The following is a 21396-nucleotide window of genomic DNA, read 5'->3' as shown; positions in this document are numbered from 1 at the left end:
TAGTTTTGTTTTTCTTTTTTTTTCTCTTCTTTCCCTTCGTTTTCTAAATAATAATAATAATAATAATAATAATAATAATAATAATAATAATGATAATAATAATTATTATTATAAAGATAATAATAATAATAATAAATAATAATAAATAATAATGATGATGATGATGATGATGAATGATGTGATGATGATGATGATGATGATGATGATGATGATGATGATGATGATGATAATAATGATAATAATAATAATAATAATAATAATAATAATAATAATAATAATAATAATTAAAATAATAATAAATAAATAATAATAATAATAATAATTAATAATAATAATAATAATAATAATAATAATTAAAATAATGATTATAATAATAATAATAATAATAATAATAATAATAATAATAATAATAATAATAATAATAATAATAATAATAATAATACTTTCATTGTCATCTTTATTATGTTTATCAGGATTAATTGTGACTGCCAAATTGTTGGATCGAGAGACAGCACCAGAGTTTAAATTGACGGCCCTTGCCAGAGACAGTGGAGGTCTCAGCTGCTCTACTTCCATCCTCATATTCCTTAAAGACGTCAACGACAATGCCCCTGAATTCCCTCCTGGTAGTCTAAGGGAGTCCTACAGCATCAAGGAGGATGCCAAAATCAACACCTTGGTCACCAGGGTTGTTGCTGTGGATGCCGACACTGGTAATATTAATAATAATTATGAAGAGGATGATGATAATTTTTGTGTGCCTCGCATATCCTAAGATACGATGCAGAGTGAAAAGATTAAAATTCAGCAACAGTTTACACGTGTCCATACATAAATATCAATTTTTTTCAGAACTGTAATAATCTATTGAATTGCAAATTAACTATTCTAATTTGTAAACAGTTCGTAAAATGCATAGTTTTGAGTTATTTTGACAAAATCCTCAGAACGTATTGATCTAAATTTGATGAGTATTTCAGACATATGGGGTCAGCAATGCTTCTGTAATACTGAAAATGCTATAGGAAAATTTATCTCTTACCTTTCATAAGGGTTACAAAGCTTACTTACCCATTCTATCTCAAACCCTTTAAAGGAACTTATTGTTCGACCATATCATTTGTATAAGTTGTCCATTTTTGACGTGTTAAAATTTCTTCTTTCTTGTTTAAAATTTTAATTGAATTAAAAATTCTATGGGCTATTTTTTTAAATGTTAAATTTGTAGTTGAAATGTATTCTATTCTGTTCGGATTATTGCAATTGAATAATTATTCAGATATGAAATGCAACGTAAGAACATGAGTTACTCTTGGGTTTCAAAAGTCAATCTTCAATTCAATGTTGATAACACCTCCTGATACTGTGATATGGAAATAGTTTTGATACTGAAATGATTTTTTTTCTCTTTCTCTTTCTCTCCCTCTCTCTCTCACTCACTCTCTCTCTCTCTCTCTCTCTCTCTCTCTCTCTCTCTCTCTCTCTCTCTCTCTCTCTCTCTCTCTCTCTCTCTCTCCCTCTCTCTCTCTCTCTTTCCCTCCATCTCCTTTTATTTTTATTTTTTTCTTGAGAATACAAAAGTTTAAAATTATGAGCAAACATCATGTTTTACTTAAACAGACATTTCTTCATGAAATTTTTTTTTATTACTTTTATTTTAAATTTAAACAAAATGACAGCATTTCCATCTGGCTTTTCTCCAGGAGCAAACAGTCAAATTCGGTACAAATTGAGCCATGATTCATCCAATGCTTTTGTCATTGATGAAGAGAGCGGAATCATCAGCCTGATGGCAGGGTTAGACAGAGAATGGCATCCCAGCTACAACCTGACAGTCATAGCATACAACCCTGTGAGTATTTATCATCCTAACATCGTTTCCTTGTTGTTTTTCTCTCTTTACTGACCGCAATCTCATTTTTATGATAAACCGCTCATCTTGGTATCTTCCGATCCAAGTATTAATCAGAATTGGCTGTAAAAATCTGCTGATAACTGAAAGAAAATCAGAATGGTAAGACAAGAAAGATATGGATTTGCTCCATTCATGCATGGTAGAATATTGATGCTCTGGGTTTAGTTAAAATAGTCACATCTGCCCTCCAGATGAAATAGACCAACACGCATAACTATGTACAGCCTAATATGTTTATAGTCTGATTGATATAACTGAGAGAACTAATCACCCAACTGGTGTCTATAAACAACCATAAAGAGCTGAGTGACATCCACTTCATTAGTTTTATAGGAAAAGAGATTTTTAAAATTATCGCTAGAATAAGCCGTAACTTTTTTTGTTGTTATTGTCAATACATGTCATAACCTTCTTGAAACTGTGGTGATTGGGAACTGTCAGAATGTGGGCGAGGTGGAGAACAACAAAGTTGACAAAGGCTAGGCCGACACCTGGATAGAGGTTAAAAATAACTAGTTTTGTTTCAACACATTCACAAGTCTTCCTCCTCTGGGTGGGGTTCCTGACCTCCCACATGGGCAGGGAGGTACTTGCTGTGTCGTCTATCCCCCTATATCTATTTTCCAACATGCTTTCTGTCTTTGTCTTGGAATGAGATTACTTGGTTTTGTCCTGGCCCTGGCCGGATACCCTGACATGGGAGGGAAACAGTCAAATGTATAGTTAGTTTTGGGAGATGATATTTTTTTGTATTTTTTGTATTATCTCTCTGTCATGCACTGTATTTTTTTTTTGTTTTACATATATATATATATATATATATATATATATATATATATATATAGATATAGATATAGATATATATATATATATATATATATATATATATATATATATATATATATATATATATATATATATATATATATATATATATATATATGATTTGTAAACATTTGAGTTTGAACTTCTTAGTGGGGACCTGTGCTTATGTCAGGATAAGACATTTCAGTGATCTCAAGTGTGCTCTTGGAATCTACACCTGTTCCCTATTTGAATCAATTCCCCTTTGTCTTCATTTATCTTGAGTGCCTAAATTGTAATTCTAGAACCATTTATTATCTCCTTTTCTGCCTTTTTTACTGACGCTGAAATGATTTATATGTGTTGCAAGCGCCGTAAAACCCCTAAAAACAAAAACAAACAAGTCTCCTTCCTACTTCCCTGTATTTCAACAATTATCCCCCAGGTGATTTTTTTATGTGAAAATTGTCCTCGTTTTTGACTTTTTGTCAGTGTCATCACTTGATTAAAATAGAAAGTAAGTTTGCTTGTATTTTTTCGTCAACTTATCTGTCATCTGCATTTTTTGCCAAATTGAGACCTAAAATTTGCCAAAATTTGCAAAAAAAACCCCCCAAAATTTGCCAAGAAATTTGCCAAAAAGACCATAATTTGTCCAAAAATTTGCCGCACTTTGGGTCCTTATTTGAAGATTTTTTGACGAAACGATCCATGACTGAAGTTGGAAGTGTAAGTGACTCGATTTATTTGACTTGAGAAATGAAATGACTGTGAATAGCGTTGTTACAAAGATTTTAAAGGATCATTATCCGTAGAGAGTAGTTCCTTTGGTTTGGGCCCAGGCAAAGCTGCAACATTTCTCAAGTTTCACCCTTTTTTTTTCATTATTTCGTTTTCGCTTCTTTTTTTCCCCCAAAATTTGCCAATTTCCGGCCGCAAAAAATGCAGATGACAGACTTATGTCTTGTTCATAACGTCTCCATTATGTTTACCATCAGATTATTTCAATGCAAGCTCTCTTTCCCATTTTATATTAAGTAAATAGCAATGTGATATTGAATGTAATCTTCGATTTAATTACGAAAACAGATAAAATGGACGTTTTGGGTTGCCCCTTTATCAACAAAACAGGATGATTGAAACACTACAGATGAATGCGATAATGTTAAACAACGCCATTACCACATTATCTCATTCATCTGTAGTGATTCAATCCAAAACGTCCATTTCATCTGTTTTCGTAATTAAATTGAGGCCTACATTCAATTTCACATTGTTATTTATTTCTTCAAGCTTCGAGCAGCAACATTTACATTACTTTTTTTATGAAACACTCCAGACTTCCAACAAGCTGTCATCAGAATCCGTGTTACATGTCATAGTCCTGGACGTCAATGACAACCCACCTGAGTTTGAGCGATCCAGTTACTACGCCACACTGTCCGAGTCCGTGGACATTGGCCATTCAGTCAGCAAGGTCAGGGCCACCAGCAGGGACATCGGAGTCAACGCTGATATCTCTTATATGATTGCTGCTGGCAACGAACTCGGGAAATTTGCTCTTGATGCAAATACTGGTATGTTTTCATCTTTTGTAACGGTGACCCATAATCGAAAACTAGTATAGCTAGTGGTGGAACCAATTAGTTGCTAACAATCAAATTGCTTGGATTAAGTTTGTTGTGATTGAGGAGATGAATCAAATTTGTTTGTTGTAATTGAGGAGATGAATCAAATTTGTTTGTTGTAATTGAGGAGATGAATCAAGCTTGTTTGTTGTAATTGAGGAGATGAATCAAGTTTGTTTTGTTTAATTGAGGAGATGAATCAAGTTTGTTTGTTGTAATTGAGGAGATGAATCAAGTTTGTTTGTTATAATTGAGGAGATGAATCAAATTTGTTTGTTGTAATTGAGGAGATGAATCAAATATGTTTGTTGTAATTGAGGAGATGAATCAAGTTTGTTTGTTGTAATTGAGGAGATGAATCAAATTTGTTTGTTGTAATTGAGGAGATGAATCAAATTTGTTTGTTGTAATTGAGGAGATGTATCAAGCTTGTTTGTTGTAATTGAGGAGATGAATCAAATTTGCTTGTTGTAATTGAGGAGATGAATCAAATTTGCTTGTTGTAATTGAGGAGATGAATCAAATTTGCTTGTTGTAATTGAGGAGATGAATCAAATTTGGTTGTTGTAATCGAGGAGATGAATCAAGTTTATTAACCCATAGAGGCCCGCTTCCCCTGGAGTCGCCCGCGACTGTTGAGGCCCGCATCGCCCGTCATCGCCCGCGGCCCCCGAGAAAAAACGGATCATGTTTACTTTGTTATTGCAACGAATCACTTCGTTTTATTCTAAACCGGAAACATCGTAAACGTAATGCGATCATTCTATTTCCGTTTCCTTTTTACCGCACGTTTATATCGTTGATAGCAAGTGAGTAATCAAATTCAGAAAAATGGCATTCCCATACCTCACGAGTTTGTTGCGTGGCGCTAGAAATGATGTTTTGGAGAGTGGTGTAGACAATGAAGAGGATTTTGGAAATGAAAGCGATATCGAACTAGAAAGAGAAGATGTAAACGATGGTGGGGATGGACAAGACGAGGCGTTAGCACCCGATCAAGGTGATTCGGACACTGAATCGGAGTCCAAGATTGACGAAAATGACGGGAATGGGGGTGCGGGGAACGAGTTTTTTTTTTTAATATTTTTTTCCCAATTTATTGAAATCAAAACATGTCATGTTATATATCATTCGAAAGCAAATTTATCTGGCTATAAAAAGGAATTAAAATTATAATTTTATGTCATTTGGTTCTCGTTTAATAATTTTTTAACTTTGTGTTGGTATTTTTTTGTTAAGAGTTATGCCCCTTACACTGGGCCTCAGGGGAATTTTTTTTAGTAAACACCGGGCCTCTATGGATTAATTGTAATTAAGGATATGAATCAATGTTTTTTTTAAAAGCGGGATCAAGGAATTTCGTGTGTTTTCTGCATCTGGTTGTCACCACTGTTGTACTGGGTTTAGACGATGGGTCACATTTATTTTTGTTCTATTTTAAAACAATAAGACAATAAATAAGTTTCAATTCATGAGTGTCATGACATTAGATGTTAACATTTTGAAAAGACACTCTCGTCCGATGTAAGATATTTTAACCTAGTTGTAATTAGATCCAGCTTTTCAATGAGATCTCATATTGTGAGGCACGCTATTAAAGTTGAGGGCTGTATGAACTTAGTTTGACATCATTATCAACGTCAGCGTTATCATCATCCATTATCATCCTCATCATCATCATCATCATTCACTACCATTAGGACGCTGAAGTCTAATATTTTTCATGACTTAATTTCTTTCAACGTGTTCAATGTCCATTTATAAATTTATAACAGAGTTAAAATTTTCATTATGTTTTTTTTTAATTTGCAGGTGTTTTGAGGGTTGCAGAGCCGCTTGACCACGAACTGTCCAGGGAATACTTCCTAACCATATTGGCCACTGACAAAGGCACACCTCCACTCACCAACACTGCTATCATCAGCATAAACGTAACTGACATCAACGACAATGCTCCACTGTTCAGCCAAGACTCCTATTCAATTAGAGTCATAGAAACGGCAGAGATAGGGACAGAAATTTTCAAGGTTTGTATTTGAAGCCAGCGTTTTGTCTTTATTTTCCTTGATGGTCCAAAATAACTTCATTTTACCCTGTAACACAGTGCTGATGGTTTTCCTCGGATCCACAGAAATCCGCCATTTTGGAGTCCGAGGAGGAAATTTCTCTTTTTTTAAAAATATATTACTCTCAATTAAAGGTAATAGCAGTGAGAGATGTGATGATTTGTGGAACAAATAGATGCAGTTTCCCTCTCTCCAGAAACTAGCTAATAGTTTGTCATCTCAATTGCTCAAAAACTAGGGGTTAGTACAGTAACAATGATGCTTAAATGCAATCGTTAAAAAATGTTCCTCTTTTTTTTTTCACTTTTTGTCGCCATCAGCTCTGATAATAGACAAGGGTGTCCTGATTGTTCATTTTGTAGAACACTCGCTTGACGAGCAAAGGGTCAGAGGTCGATCCTGGTTCAATCGAGATTTTTTTCTGACCCCCCCCCCCTACCCCCCTTTACCCCCATCTGTCCACCAGCAGTGATTGTTATATCTTTGGAATACTTTGCGATAGACTGGCATCCTATCCAAGGGACAATAAGCAATTGATATTGTCTGTTTCACGCAGGCCAAGTGACTCGGAAGGAGAATACATGAACTCTTTTTTGTCCTCTGCAAATCCTCTATTCTGTAATACAATCTCTACTTCCTGTATGGTGGGCTGATACTTTGTTTCTGTTATTTGAGATTAAGGGAAGAGGAGGACTGGAGCCTCACTATACACTGTCGTTGTCATCATCATCATCATCATCATAGTCATCATATAAATTTTATTTGTTAATTTCATGATTAAAGGTTTAAAAAAAAAGATAGTTTTTGATTTTTTAAAAAAGTAATAGTCGCTTTACTAACAATTTGCGAACAGGCGGGTTAATTAATATTAGGATCTTTCATTACTCTGGATACACATCAAATCAAATCATATCAAATCAAATGTTTATTTTAGGCCAATAGTCGTAACATCTCTCTGAACAAATTATTCTAACAATTATAATAATAATAATAAAGAAGTAACACTCTTATAGTTATCATTTATAGCTTACAAAACAAGCAATAATAATAATGATAATAATAATAATAATAATAATAATAATAAATAATAATAATAATAATAATAATAATACTATACACAAATACAATGAATTGAAACCCAATGGTATTTCAGGTCCTGGCCACTGACAGTGACAGCATGCCCAATGCTAGAATCACATACAGCATTGTGGATGGCAATCGACTCAACAGTTTTACCATAGGCCCCTCGGATGGGATCATTCAAGTCACAGAGAAATTGGATAGAGAGACGGTTAGTCAAAAATAAGTATAATGGAAAATACTTAACATAAAATATCAACATTTATGAAGTGCATTTTCACAGACTTACCATGCTTAATTAGCTTCACAGTGTTTCATTTCAAATTTCTTTTCCATTCAAGTCGCATTTTTGTTCTAACACTCTTACAATATCCTCCATTGCCTATAGATAGAATGCGCTTGGCTAAGAAGCTCACAACATTGCCATCTGGAAGTATAACGGACCAACACGCCAAACTATGTGTAACCTTGAACGTATATAGTCTGGTTGATACAGTTTAGTGACAATTACTCATAAATGCGGATGGCAATAAACAATAACAAAGGCCTGAGTGACGTCAGCTTTGTTCTATCTATAACCAGCTACTTATTCTCACCTGAGTGAGTAGTGATCATTTATTTCCTTCAACATTAAAAAAACCCAGAGGTATTCAAAGTCAATCCAAACTTGTTTCTCTATTTGTGTCTACAGATCAGCAGTTTCTACCTGGTGATTCAGGCCCACGACTCAGGCATCCCCATGCTGATGACCACCACACGAGTCAATATCCTGTTGGATGATGCCAATGACAACGTGCCCGTCTTCTCTCAGGACTCGTATAAGGGAATTGTACAGGTGTGTAATTTCACTGGTGTGTGTGTGTGGGGGGGGGGGGGGGGTATCATGTACATATATTATATTATAGAGGAAATTCTTTTATCTAAAGCTTGTTGTTGCAATTGAAAAGTGGGGTTTTATTTCCTGTCTGTATGATCTCTATCTCTCTGTCTCTCTCTCTCTCTCTCTCTCTCTCTCTCTCTCTCTCTCTCTCTCTCTCTCTCTCTTTCTTTCTCTCTCACTCTCTCTCTCTCTTTTTTATAAAATTCTTTCACTAATTTTTCTTTCATATGAGATTTGTTGATATTTGTGTTTTTTTTTGTTTTCTATTGTTATTTAATGCTCCTATCATTTATACGAATTGATAAAATCCTTTTGGAATTTGAAATTGATTAAATTGATTTTGTTTCTATTTTTAATTTTGTTATAAAATTTGAATTTTTTTATTAATTTTGTTTGTTTCGTTTTGTTTTCTATATTTGATTTTATTTAATTCATTCAGTGATTGCCTGCATATGGGCATTTACAAGGGGGCTGGGTGAAAGAAAAGGAGGGGGGGGGGGGAATAATACATGGATGTCTATGAGTATTTTTTCCTTCTTCTGAAATGCATTTCTTTGGCTTTGATAATTTTTAAACTATAAACGTGCAAATTATATCGTAAGCGTTGTCTTGTTTTAAAATAAAAGTGCAACAATTTTTTATTTTTCGTTTACCACTACAATGTCATTTTTTAGAGTTCACTTTTTGCTCATGTAAGTAGTCCTATTTATTGATTGCATTGCATTCTTGTGTGACGTGCTCTTAACTTTGTGTCTAACAAACTACTGCATCCAGATAATCTGTGTTCTCTCTCTCTCTCTCTTTCTCTCTCTCTCTCTCTCTCTCTCTCTCTCTCTCTCTCTTATATATATATATATATATATATATATATATATATATATATATATATATATATATATATATATATATATAATGTCTTGGCCATATATAAGTGAGTGATACAAATTATATTTATATATATATATATATATATATATATATATATATATATATATATATATATATATATATATACATACATATACCGTTTTTAGACAACAGGTAGCACCTTACTATCCACAGGCCTTGTGGGTCGGTCTACAGGGCTTGAGGAAAAGTGGTGGATACTGTGTAATATAAAAAAAAAACCCATAGACTGGATTAGGAGGGCTTGTTTTTGGGTAATCTTTGATTTAGGCTCAGAGCATGGCCAGAATGTACTAGATGACATTAAATAGTAATTCACATTGGAATGATCTGGGAGTTCTTGTTTAATACTTTTTCACCCCCCCCCCCTTTTTTTTTTTTCCCTGTTAAAGTGCAAATTTAATTCTTATCGGCTGTAATGATCAAGTTAGAATTATGTATATGAGCTATCTCCTGTCATTTTTTTCATGTATGCCTCTTCCTCCTTCGTGCATTTCACGTTGTTTTTACATCGTCATCTGTTTTATTTAATATGTAGGCTATAAGTCTGCTATAGACTGAAATGCTATCACTTAGATCTCGAATTGGAAAAAAAAAATCAACAGTAAAAACTAAAACGCAATTACATTCTTATTTGTTTTTACAGTACTTATTTAGGAAAGTCTTTTCGCTATCAAAATCATCTATAGATCGGATCTTTTGTTTCATGATATTCTTAAATTTATTTTCCATATCAAAGTGTAAATTAAAATGCAGTCAACCCCATTTTGATTTTGTGTGCAATGAATGTAAACATATAAATTCCATTTCATTTAATCCGTTTTTATTATTATTTTTTAATAACCCAAACATTTGCCTGTGTTATGCTACTAAGGCTACTTTCAAATCGCAACAACAGATCCTGTTAAAATGAATTAAATTAAGATTTCAAACATTTAGACCTTCGTCAGCTGGTATTCAGATGCATTTTAATTGCTGTTTGGTGTTACTAATTCAATGTTCTGATCATGTTTACAAATTGTTTTTTCATGAGTTTCCATTACTTACTTTTTTGTTCTTGTCATTTCTTGGTATAAAGAAAGAGCAGAATTGAATGAAATTATTGGAGAGAGTTTTCTTATGAACACAAAACCAGATTCTTGTCAGTACAGACAATTTAAGATAATTTCCCAACTTTGCTTCAGATATGAGTGCAAGTGATTTGGTGTTTGAAAAAAAAAAGTTCTCTTCAATAATCAGGGCGAAAACGAAAGCAAAGATGAAAATTTTATCTTTCTTACTTTGGATAAGATAATATATAGTACTATTAATAAAAAGTACTATTCAGGTTGCTCCTACTTTGTACTCTCAATCAAATAAATATGATATGGGTTTATATAGCAAATGTCAATGTTAAACGTGCTATGTATGACTTTGATAATCAGGTCTAAAGAATGATATATGGCTAAAACTGTCTCTACTGTGTTGTGTGTATTTTACATTCACTAACAATCATAAACACGATTAACCTCAGCAGTCCAGAGACGATGATGTATATAATATATTATAGTTTAAGTAATCTTGTAGTCTTTCACAGTCATTTAGTCTATGACGATAAAGTCTTAATTGATGTAAAATGGAAATATTTTGATTTAGACAATGAATTACAGATTAGTGGACAGAAAGTGGGAGAGAGAGAGAGCGAGCGAGAGAGAGAGAGAGAGAGAGAGAGAGAGAGAGAGAGAGAGAGAGAGAGAGAGTTCGTTTTAATACAGGTTCAGACAAGGACTGTTCCTAGAAGGTTGAAGCATCCAAATTGTCATGACACAGCATCAACCATAGAATGTATATGCAACACCCAAAACTTTGAATAAACGCATCATGCATATTACTATTCTAACATTTATTTAGTCAGAATTATGATCATACAAAGGTGTTCTAAAAACAATAACAAAGAACTGATAGAAATTTTACTTCTGAGATAAAACGTTGCATTCGGTTTGAGTTTTGTCCTGCAACTAAAAATGATTGAGTTGCACTCACTTTGCTCTGATAAAACAAGAGACCGAATGAGAGGAAATGTCAAATGAGGGCAAGACGGACTGGAAAGGAAAATGAATGCACTCATGTAGATTGCAGTCTAAGATTGAATTACTTTCAGGATAATCTAATCTTCTTTGAGGCTCAGATTAGTGAAGTAAATTATTTGTATTCATGTAAATTATTTGGGAGTGAATTTGCAAGTATTCAAAATATTGGACGAGGGTGGTGGGGAGGGGCGGGGGGGGGGGGGGGGGGGGCGGTGTTTGTGTGTTTGATTGATTGATTGATTTATTCTAAAGCATCTATATATAGTTTTTCATTGCTATGAAATGATGTTTAAAAACCATTCTTGATTACTGTAAAAACAGCATCTTGTGTCGGTGGGAGAGAGAGAGGTGGCTTAAGGTCACACAGTGTGATGGTGGGACTTAAACCCAATACCCTCCAGATACTAGGATCAAGTTAGAAAACAGTAGGGGCTGCCTATGATCATGAAAAAACTAATGAAAAAGTGAAACTGGAGAGGTTTCGTATAGGAACGATACAGACAATTAACGTTTCGGGTACAAACCCTTCGTCAGCACAACAATAAAATGGAAACAAATAAAATAAAATAAAATAAAATAAAATAAAATGCAAAATAACTTGCATCGTCTGTACTCGTTAGTTTTTTTTCACTATGAAGACCATTACGCTCTGTCACACTAGCTTACCTGTTTACTGGAGGTTTTTAGTTTGATTTTTATTTTGGTTTTTGTTTGTTTTTGTTTTTTGTTTTTTTGTTTGTTTTTTTTAAATTTTAGATTTATTCTTAATGTAATCTACTGAACATCATTACAGAAGTTTCCCTATGGTGCCGATTGTGGTATTGAGAGTAATTTTTTATACAATTAATTTCTTTTTCAAATCTTGGAAATGCGAGGATGAAGGATAAAATTAATGTGCTCTCATCCAATTTATAAGAACCTGTTATTGTTGTCTAAGACGTGTCTTTATTTATTTCAGGAGGGACGAAGGACTGGCATTGAGATCCTTACTTTGAAAGTGACTGATGATGACCTACCAGAAAATGGACCTCCATTTTTGTTTGAGATCACCAAAGGAAATGATGACGGGGAGTTCCACATCGACAAAAATGGGCGTCTAACCACCGCTGGCAAATTATCCAAGACTGTTCAGGAAAGGTCAGTCTTTCCAAAAGTTTCCTTCTGAGTCATAAGTCCACGAAGCTAGAGTATATCCCAGCTTCTCTAATGTTAATTAGTAACAATTGCTTGCTATCCTTACTAGTGATTTGTATGGGAAAATGGTGACAAGAAAGATAATAATAATATAATTTATTTCTGTAGCACCCGCACCCATTCACTGTCAGCTATAGAGGCATGTTACAATGTCCACAAAAATACTACTGGCCATTGTAAAGCACTATTCATCAATAAAAAATACTATGCATCAATTAAGATATTATTGCATAAAGTACTGTTGCATCTACTTAAACATAGGATGGTGCTGCTTCAGATAAAATATTCATTTACACCTGATTCAAGTGAAGTACTAACACACGAGATCAGCTACAGATCATTGTAAAAAGAATGCATGAGGTATCATTTGTTTTGGCTTTTAAATGCATGAAATCTCTGAGTAGCACAATTCACATTTTTCAACATTTTCCCCCATTTTTAAAAAAAAAGACCTTTTATGCCTGGAAACAAAAACTCTTTTTCAATCTTTCATTCCAGATACGAGTTGATAGTCCGTGCCTACGACAATGGCAAACCTCCTTTGTTTTCCCAGACCTCAGTACTTGTAGAGGTTGTGGACGACAGCTTGTACCCACCAGAAGTTCGTGACCTTGGAATCTCCATTCGAGCCTGCATGGACGGCTTTCCTGGTGGTGTGATAGGAAGAGTGGAGGCCAGGGATAGAGACCCGTATGACAAAACCATCTTCAGCATCGTTTCAGCAAATAGCCATCTATTTGATGTTCATCGGGATGATGGTCGTCTCATCGCCTTGACTGGATTGGACCCTGGGAATTACATCATCAATGTCAGTGTGTCAGATGGAAAGTTTACAAGTTATGGCACGGTGAAGGTCAATGTCATATGCACATCCAAAGAAATTCTTGACAGTGCCATAACAATCCAATTTGAAAATCTGATTGAAGAGCAGTTTTATGCCAACTTTAAAGAAGACTTCCAGGATGTTATCAAAAAAGAGCTTGGTGTCAGGAGTAGTGATGTAGAGATTATTAACGTGCAACCTTCATCAGCGACTTCTAGTTTAGGAAGGACAAGGAGAGAGGTATTGGAAACTGAATTTACAAATAGATATAGGAGAGATGCAAATGATAACCTGGACGTCTTGTTTGCAGTGAGGAAATCAGTCAACAGATTCTTTAACAAAAAGTCATTGAAGAGGAAGATAGAAAGGATTCGTGGCCGTATTGAGAGCGTTCTCGGCGTGAGAGTTGTTGACATCTCCATTGACAAGTGCAAGAAGTCAACATGTGAAGTGGGGACATGCGTTGGGAAAGCCAAGTTTGATGAAAGCACATTGGTGCCAGTCTTGGTCAATGGAGCAAGCTTTGTGTCTGCAAAACACTACTATGTGCATCAGTGTGTTTGTCTACAAGGTAAGTACAAGAAATAACACTGTGTCCAAATTACATCAGGCTATGTTGGAATCAAACAGTTGAAGATGAGTGGATTTCAAGTCAAACTGATCAGAATTTCTGTCAGTGGAGGCAGTGATTTTAATTGAAACTTTATTTTCAAGGCAGCGATGACTGAGTAGACAAGATATAAACCTAGAGGGACCAGTTTTTGAGCACCATTGTCGGCGTCTCAGTTTTTTTTGTTTGTTTTTTTGTGTGGGTGGGGGGGGGGGGGGTAGTGAGAAGTGGTGTATCCCCTATTGCTCATTTTGTGGCACTTGCACCATGGCCAATGCCTGGGTTATTTTGGTCTTTTTTCTTTTTCGAGATAGAAAATAATGACAAATATTCCCATGAGATGAATAAAGGGGATTTATCTTCTTTGGCAATATTTTGTACGGTTTGACGATACCACAGCGAGTACAGTACAATTTCAACATTAGCACCAGATTCATCCCAGCATATCATCAAAGTGAGATGACTGATCACGTTTGGACAGTGTGCTCTTTTTCTCTAACTCTTAGAAAAAAACGTCTAGTCCAAGTTTCATTCAGTGCACAATGCCAGCGTTTCATTTTTAATCTTAAGCATGTAATTGTTATTTTCATAAAAGAAGTTCTAAATGGTAAATAATGGCGTCTAAGTAACTGTTGGAAAACTATTGAAAATAATGGGTTAACACACTTGTCCATACAACTGACCATTTTCGAAAACTAGTAAATGGACTGATAAATCATTCTTTGGTTCAGTATAATATTAGGCTTTATTTTTAAAAATCTGTCTGGTTGAAAAAATCATCCATACTTTAAAGGTTGGTTTCATTGCATTGTCTTAAGGACATCTATTTTCTCTTTCTCTCTCTCTCTCTCTCTCTCTCTCTCTCTCTCTCTCTCTCTCTCTCTCTCTCTCTCTTTCTCTCTCTCTCTCTCTCTCTCTCTCTCTCTCTCTTGTCAAGAAGATTTACTGTTGCGAATGATACATTTATGAAAGTTAGCCAGAGAATGACCTCATTTGTTTTGTCAGGTGTTTGTGAGAAACAAGTCTGTGGTGATGCGACATGCAGTCCCAGTGAGGTGTGTCAGAAAGATGCTTTTGGAGACTACACTTGTCAGTGCCCAGAAGGACGTACGGGAGAGGACTGTGCTACTGTTGTACCCCTTTGTAGTGGAAGTAGTTGCCCTATTGGTAAGTTTTCTTTTGAATTGATTCTTCCCAACGTTGTAAATTACAAGGAATTTCAGGGGGGCCTGGTCCAAAATATTATCCATGCATTAGACTAGATAGTTTGAGAATACCATTTGGATATTAGATTGGTTTAGATAATGTATCGTAAATTGATATGTTTATGACATTGGTTAAAAAGAAACTTATACATTGTCCCAATAAAACTAGAATTTTTCGACTTGAAACTTATGCATTTTAGGATTTGCGTAGTCTTTTGAGTGCATACATTATGATGGAAATATAGACAAAGTAAAAAATAATTAATTAATTAACTGGCAAATCTCTTCAATGGCTACTTCTGTAATAACATATTTTAACAAATTATTTCTTTTTTAACTATTTCAGAGAGGCCTATGACCTATGCTGGAAAAAGCTATTCTAAGTGGAAATTGCAGCACTCAACAAAGAAAAGGTTCTCTCTACGATTCCGTGTCAGGACCAGACAGAACAAAGCTGTGTTAATGTATGCAAAGGGAAGAGTGGACTACAGCATCTTAAAGGTATTGCATTGTTTTTTGTTTTTTTTAAACTGTTTATTGTGAATGTAACCCTCGGCGTTTTTGGTTTTGTTTTTTTTTTTGGGGTTTTTTGGTCTTTTTTTCTTAATTTGGCAGAGATTTTGGGGTTTTACATTTCCTTTTTCTTTGAGGGTCATAAGTAATCCTTCAGAACAATTAGGATTTGCAATTTATTCCATTTTCCATCCCAGTAAAGAAACAAATAAATTTCTTGTTTTATTGTGGGTAGGATACATGTTTATCGCTAAATAGTTTTCATTCAATGAAGCCTAAATCACATCATTGTTAGTGAAGCCTTGAATAAAACGTTTAGGTCTGTGGAGAAATTATTGTGTGAAAAATAGAGACTAGCAGTAAAAGGATAATTAAGTTGTCATTTTTCATGAAAATTTATTCATTTATTCTTCAGATTGACTCTGGGAGTCTTGTTTATAAATTTGACTGTGGCAGTGGAGAGGGTGTGGTCCGAATCCCAGTCGATCTCAGTGATGGCCAGTGGCACACCATAGAACTGGACAGGAATGGCAGAGAGGCAGAGCTCTCTCTGGACTCGGCCTACACTGCCTTGGGCGTATCTCCAGGAGTACACGCAATTCTCAACGTGGATACAGAGGAAATCTTCTTTGGAGCAGAAGTTGATATCTTCCCCAATGGATACAGGGAAATCAGCAAGGGATTTGAGGTATTCTGATTTCAACGAACGTCTGATAAAGTCTTCTTGGTCACTAAATAAACTATTTGATATTACTTCTTATTATTATCCATCAACATACTGTCATCATTAGCATTGGGTATTGCATTACTCTCATATGACGTTGAATTGTCTTAAAATATTAAAGTATATTTTGCTCTCTATTATTTTGAAAAAAATAGAATATGATAAAATGTAATGTTAAGATTTACAATAGTCACATCATGACAAATAAACCAACTTCATTTAATATTTTAAAAATCTTTTCCCTTCTTTAGCATTTTTATAGTGCAATATCCATGTTCAAAGCGCTTTACAAGGGGTCCCTAGCCAACAGCAACACTGTACGATGAGTCATGATGCTTGTTGCACGATATTAGATTTTTTTTTATTCAGACAAAGACAATGCTGTACTCATTTTACACCCAAGCACGGTGATAGAATGTGAGTAAAGACAATTTTCTAAGGACTCAACTATGTGCTGCTCAGAGTGTAACTTCATTCCAGAACGTTCTCACCACAAGACCACATAGCTGCATCAATTTATGGGGGTTTTTTTTGTAATTAAAAAAAAAATTATGATAAGTAATTGTCATACAACTAACTTCAACTGAGAATTTCTAAAAGAATTATTTCTTGACCATTTACAAGGGGCATTGTGTGTATGGTCTTTGCTTCTTACCCTAAAGGTATGGCTCCAGCTTAATTTGCGATGCTGCATTGCGGCTGACGCCTGGGTTATTCCAGTCTCTTCTTGGAATAGATCTTAGAGAATAATTTCTTCTATGGGATAAATAAAGGGAATTGAAAAAAAAATTTAATGGATCTCAATATTGCCATTTCTACTGACTCGTCAATTCTAATTTTTTTTCAAATGAAATTTTGATTTCAGGGTTGTATGGAAGACATCCGAATCTTCAACATCCCTCTGCCCTTCAGTGGCAGTAACGAGGTGGCCCATGCTCTAGAATTTGAAATGGTTGAGTTCCATTGTCAAGATTACCCTGCGAAGTTTGCACCTGGTGGAGGTAATACTAACCAATCGCTTATGATTAAATGTAATGAGACAATTTAAATAGCGCAACAATCCATTTCCAATGTTTAATGGCACTTTACAGTAGCGATCAATAAACAATCAATAAGACAAACAAGAAAGATCCATTGTTATGATAAGCAGCTTCCAATTAATTTCCTATTGTTATCTCATAAATAGTAATGTAACTTTTTTAAAAATGTAGTAATTATATTTGACAGAAAAGGCAGAAAAAGAAACTGCCTTCAACTTCTAACTTGCTGAAAAAAGTTAAGATGTCTGTATCTTTATCTTGAATATTTCTCGTATGTAACTTGGCAGAAACAGAAAGCTCTCGTCATATTTAGTCTACCATTGGAAATGGATCTCAAGTCGATATCTGGGTATTGTTTCTCCGATAATATTGTCTTCTGTTATCATGTTAGACTAGAGACCCAATGTTATCTTACCAGGTATCTTATCACATTATTTGATCCCAAGATAGCAGTTACAGTAAAGCAACTCTTGCTTCATTACTGCTCTCTTGGTAAAAAAAAAAATCATTAGGTCTACAGTTGTAACCAAATAGATTACTAAGGAATACGGTGTGAAAGAAATTCAGTTTGTCAATAAAAAGATAATGTTTCGTTGTTGCAGTTTTTTTGTTTTTATTTTTTTTGGGGGGGGTTTGTTTTTGTCATTGCTTTTTTTTTTCTTTTAAATTCTTATTTGTTTGTTTGTTGTTTTTGTTGTTTTTGGTTTTTTTTTTGGGGGGGGGGGTTGGTTTGTTTTTATAATGGTAAATTTTTACAGAAATATTTTTTTTATCTCTGTCCAGATGCATGCAGCAGTAACCCATGCCTGAATGGAGGTCAGTGCAAGTTCTCAGGCCTCAATTCGTACTTCTGTGTCTGTGCTGGACAGTTCACAGGGGACAAATGTGAGCTGAACCCACAACCTTGTAATGACAAACCATGCCGGAAAGGAGGTACCGTTGACTTTTCCCCATTCAGGAACCTACATGCACGACAATTTCCAAAACATCTAAAAACTAGTAGTTTTTGGGTTTTTCTTTTCTTTTTTTTTTTTTCCGTGTTTTTCTCCCTTTGTTTCTTTCTTTCTTATTTAAATATAGCTATCTCTTGTGGAGTCCCTCTGGCCATGAGTCCTCCATGTCAATAAAATATGTTGCAGTAATAGTAATGATAATGATAGTTATGGTGATGATGATGATGATGATGATGATGATGATGATGATGGTGATGATAATAATCATAAACATAATGATAATTATGATAGTAATATATTAGTGATAAAACATATTTATATACTTTTATAATATGTTATATAATAATTTCACTTCCCCTTTTGTTTTCTTAAGGTGTTTGTGATGTGGATCACGAGGTTCCCAATAGTTATGTATGCGACTGCAAGGACAACATCATTGGAGTCCGCTGTTCCTATGGTCAATTCTGTCGTCCCAACCCTTGCAAACACGGTGGTACGTGTGTGGAAGGACCTACGGCACCCCTCTGTGACTGTCCTGCTGGATATGAAGGTAAAATCAACGTGATGAGTTTTCTCTTAGAATATACTTGAGCAAGGGACAAAAGAGTAGCTTTTATAATGTTTTACGATTGTCTTAGATAATTTGAAAAAGGTGTTTGATTTTAAATTTCTATTAGATACACCAGTAAGGAATCACAATATAAGTAATATATGCTATTACTACAGCAAAACAATATATTGAAAAAGATTAGGCCTCTTTAGTTTCTCACTTGCTCAAAAGTTATATAGTCTGTGTGTGTATTTTGAATATTTAAAAAAGAATTAAAGATATCAGAAGCAAAGAGCAAATGTCATATCGGATACACTAGGATGAAATCACAATTCCATTGTAATATGCTTTTAAAATGGCATCAAAGTGCTTTACATAGCTATAAAGGCATATCATGAAAATATCACTATGCCTACATTTACTTTCTGATATAAACCTCACCACGAGTATGGTGTTTATAATCAAATATACAAAGGTGTCAATTAAACAATATGGCAACTTTTGTCTCGGCAAAATCAAGCGACTTGGGAATATTATTTGTATTATATGAAACACCTTGTAATTTTCATCCATTTCTACAACAGGCCTGTACTGTGACAAGACGACCAATGCCTGTGAGTCATCCCCATGTCATAATGGAGGGGCCTGTCACAGTACCATGGGAGGTACCTACTACTGTAACTGTACCGATAAATTCAATGGCAAGAACTGTGAGTACGAGGATATGAAAGCCGCTGCGGGCTCCATCACAAAATCGTCTTCTGGAATGCTCTATGGAATCATTGGTAAGGCTGGATGATATTGACCTATAGCATTGGAATACAAATTTCCATTAGAAAACATGATGACTGTATTTCATCTTGTAACTAAAGTCAAGTCATGTTGAGAATGACCAATTTTTTGATGAGTGACGTTGAAGTTTCAACTCTGGTGGGATTGAGTAGTACTTTTGTTAGTGAAGGGGACATCTAAATAGTGCCAGTACAAAAAGGCCATTTATAGGACACCTTTCACTGTGCAGAGTGGACGTTTGATTCCATCTTATGGCCCACAGTACAAACTTATAGTTGGAGGGTGGAACCAATAAAAAGTTGATTAAAATTTGTTATTACTTTTTTGGGGGGTTAAAATAGTAGCTTTATTAAGCTTTTCCATATGAAACTGCCATTAAGAGTTTATACAAATTTTCATAACTAAGCATTTTTACAATTTTTTATCAGGTGCAATACTTGTTGCAGTACTAATAGCTATCATAGTTATCGGTTGTCTGGTGTGGAAAAGGCACAAGAAGGAACGGAGAAGACAGAACGTCACACCTGGGATTGCAGACAGCGGGAGTGAGGTCCTGCTAAGCAACATCAAGGAGAAACGCTGCAAGCTGAGCAATCCAGACTTGTCCGTGCCAGTGGAGTCATTTCCAACCCATCCTCCCCCTGTACCTACAAGGCCAGCCTCCTACACACCAAGCACACATGAATCATTCAACACACTCAACAACCTGGATAGCGTTGGCAATTATGGGAGTGCTGCTGATGATTTGGAAAACACAGGTTAGTCGTCTAGATTGGATCTATCACTCAGCCAACATCTCATTTTACTGTTACATTGAAGGAGTAGAAACAGTCCTGGGACTGGAGCTTGAATTATGCAGTTTCAATGTCTATCATTATGACAGGCTGAATGGGACTTTTAGGTCCTGGGTTTGACTCCCACTTTGGCTTGTGAAAAGTTGAATTGTTGGAAAATATTTTTCACCACTTGATCTTTCCATATTAGGTATTTAAAGAGAACCTCTCATTTAACATTTGTTGAAAAAAAAAAAAAAGTTTAAATAGCACCTTCAGGTGTTGTGACTCATTCTACATAGTCATTGTTGCTGTATGCTTGGAAATCTTTATAAAGCGCTTTAAACACATTAGTAAATGATGTTCTGTGTAAGAGTGCATGTATTTGAAGGTTTTGTTATATGTCTTTTTCTTTGTCTATGTGTTTTTGTGCCTTCAATAAGTTAATAAATTTTCTAAATGAAAATGTATTTGAAGTAAATTGGATATCATCTAAAAATATTCATGTAAAAAGAAGGATTTATTCTTTTAAATAAAATTTGAAAGTTATCTTTAGCCATAAGAGGAGCTTCAATACTGTTTCCCATAATCATCCTTCATTAGATATCATTTGTTTACTCTAAACGCTCTCTTTCTTCTTTCCTGTCCAGGTCACTTACCCACCTACTATCAATACCTGGAGTCGTTCTCCAATCCAAGGGCAGACAACCCCCATGCCATACTGCGAGCCACACCCCCTCCCCACCAATCAAGATCCAAGGTACCGTCTGAGAGCGACTCGATACAGAAAGGCCAGTGGGAGTTTGAGTATCCCAACATACTGGAGCATTATAATGAAGGTGAGTAGAGATAAATCAGTTTAACCCTCTCC

At 34.9% G+C, this 21396-nt stretch overlaps 1 protein-coding gene across 7 annotated transcripts in view; it reads left to right on the top strand.

Annotated features, from left to right (window-relative positions):
- The window catches only part of LOC144971441 (protocadherin Fat 1-like), a 281143-nt gene that overhangs the window by 247925 nt on the left and 11822 nt on the right, over nt 1–21396 (top strand). For 4 of the 7 annotated variants that reach the window (XM_078912353.1, XM_078912357.1, XM_078912354.1 and 1 more), the window contains 18 exons: nt 474–713; nt 1704–1852; nt 4059–4296; nt 6160–6374; nt 7567–7704; nt 8185–8328; nt 9048–9065; nt 12307–12485; nt 13041–13936; nt 14981–15142; nt 15527–15681; nt 16109–16381; nt 17283–17418; nt 18241–18390; nt 18784–18960; nt 19545–19745; nt 20181–20510; nt 21176–21364. In XM_078912353.1, the coding sequence (XP_078768479.1) occupies nt 474–713; nt 1704–1852; nt 4059–4296; nt 6160–6374; nt 7567–7704; nt 8185–8328; nt 9048–9065; nt 12307–12485; nt 13041–13936; nt 14981–15142; nt 15527–15681; nt 16109–16381; nt 17283–17418; nt 18241–18390; nt 18784–18960; nt 19545–19745; nt 20181–20510; nt 21176–21364 (3990 nt within the window). The remainder of the gene's footprint in view (nt 1–473; nt 714–1703; nt 1853–4058; nt 4297–6159; nt 6375–7566; nt 7705–8184; nt 8329–9047; nt 9066–12306; nt 12486–13040; nt 13937–14980; nt 15143–15526; nt 15682–16108; nt 16382–17282; nt 17419–18240; nt 18391–18783; nt 18961–19544; nt 19746–20180; nt 20511–21175; nt 21365–21396) is intronic. The other 3 variants (XM_078912356.1, XM_078912355.1, XM_078912352.1) reach the window with 1 other exon arrangement.

This window comes from Berghia stephanieae, chromosome 4 (assembly GCF_034508935.2).
Source record: "Berghia stephanieae isolate SIO BIC M18660-M18661 chromosome 4, UCSD_Bste_1.3, whole genome shotgun sequence".
Taxonomy (NCBI): domain Eukaryota; kingdom Metazoa; phylum Mollusca; class Gastropoda; order Nudibranchia; family Aeolidiidae; genus Berghia; species Berghia stephanieae.
The sequence above is the reverse complement of the archived record's forward strand: the minus strand, read 5'-3'. Positions and strand labels throughout refer to the sequence as shown.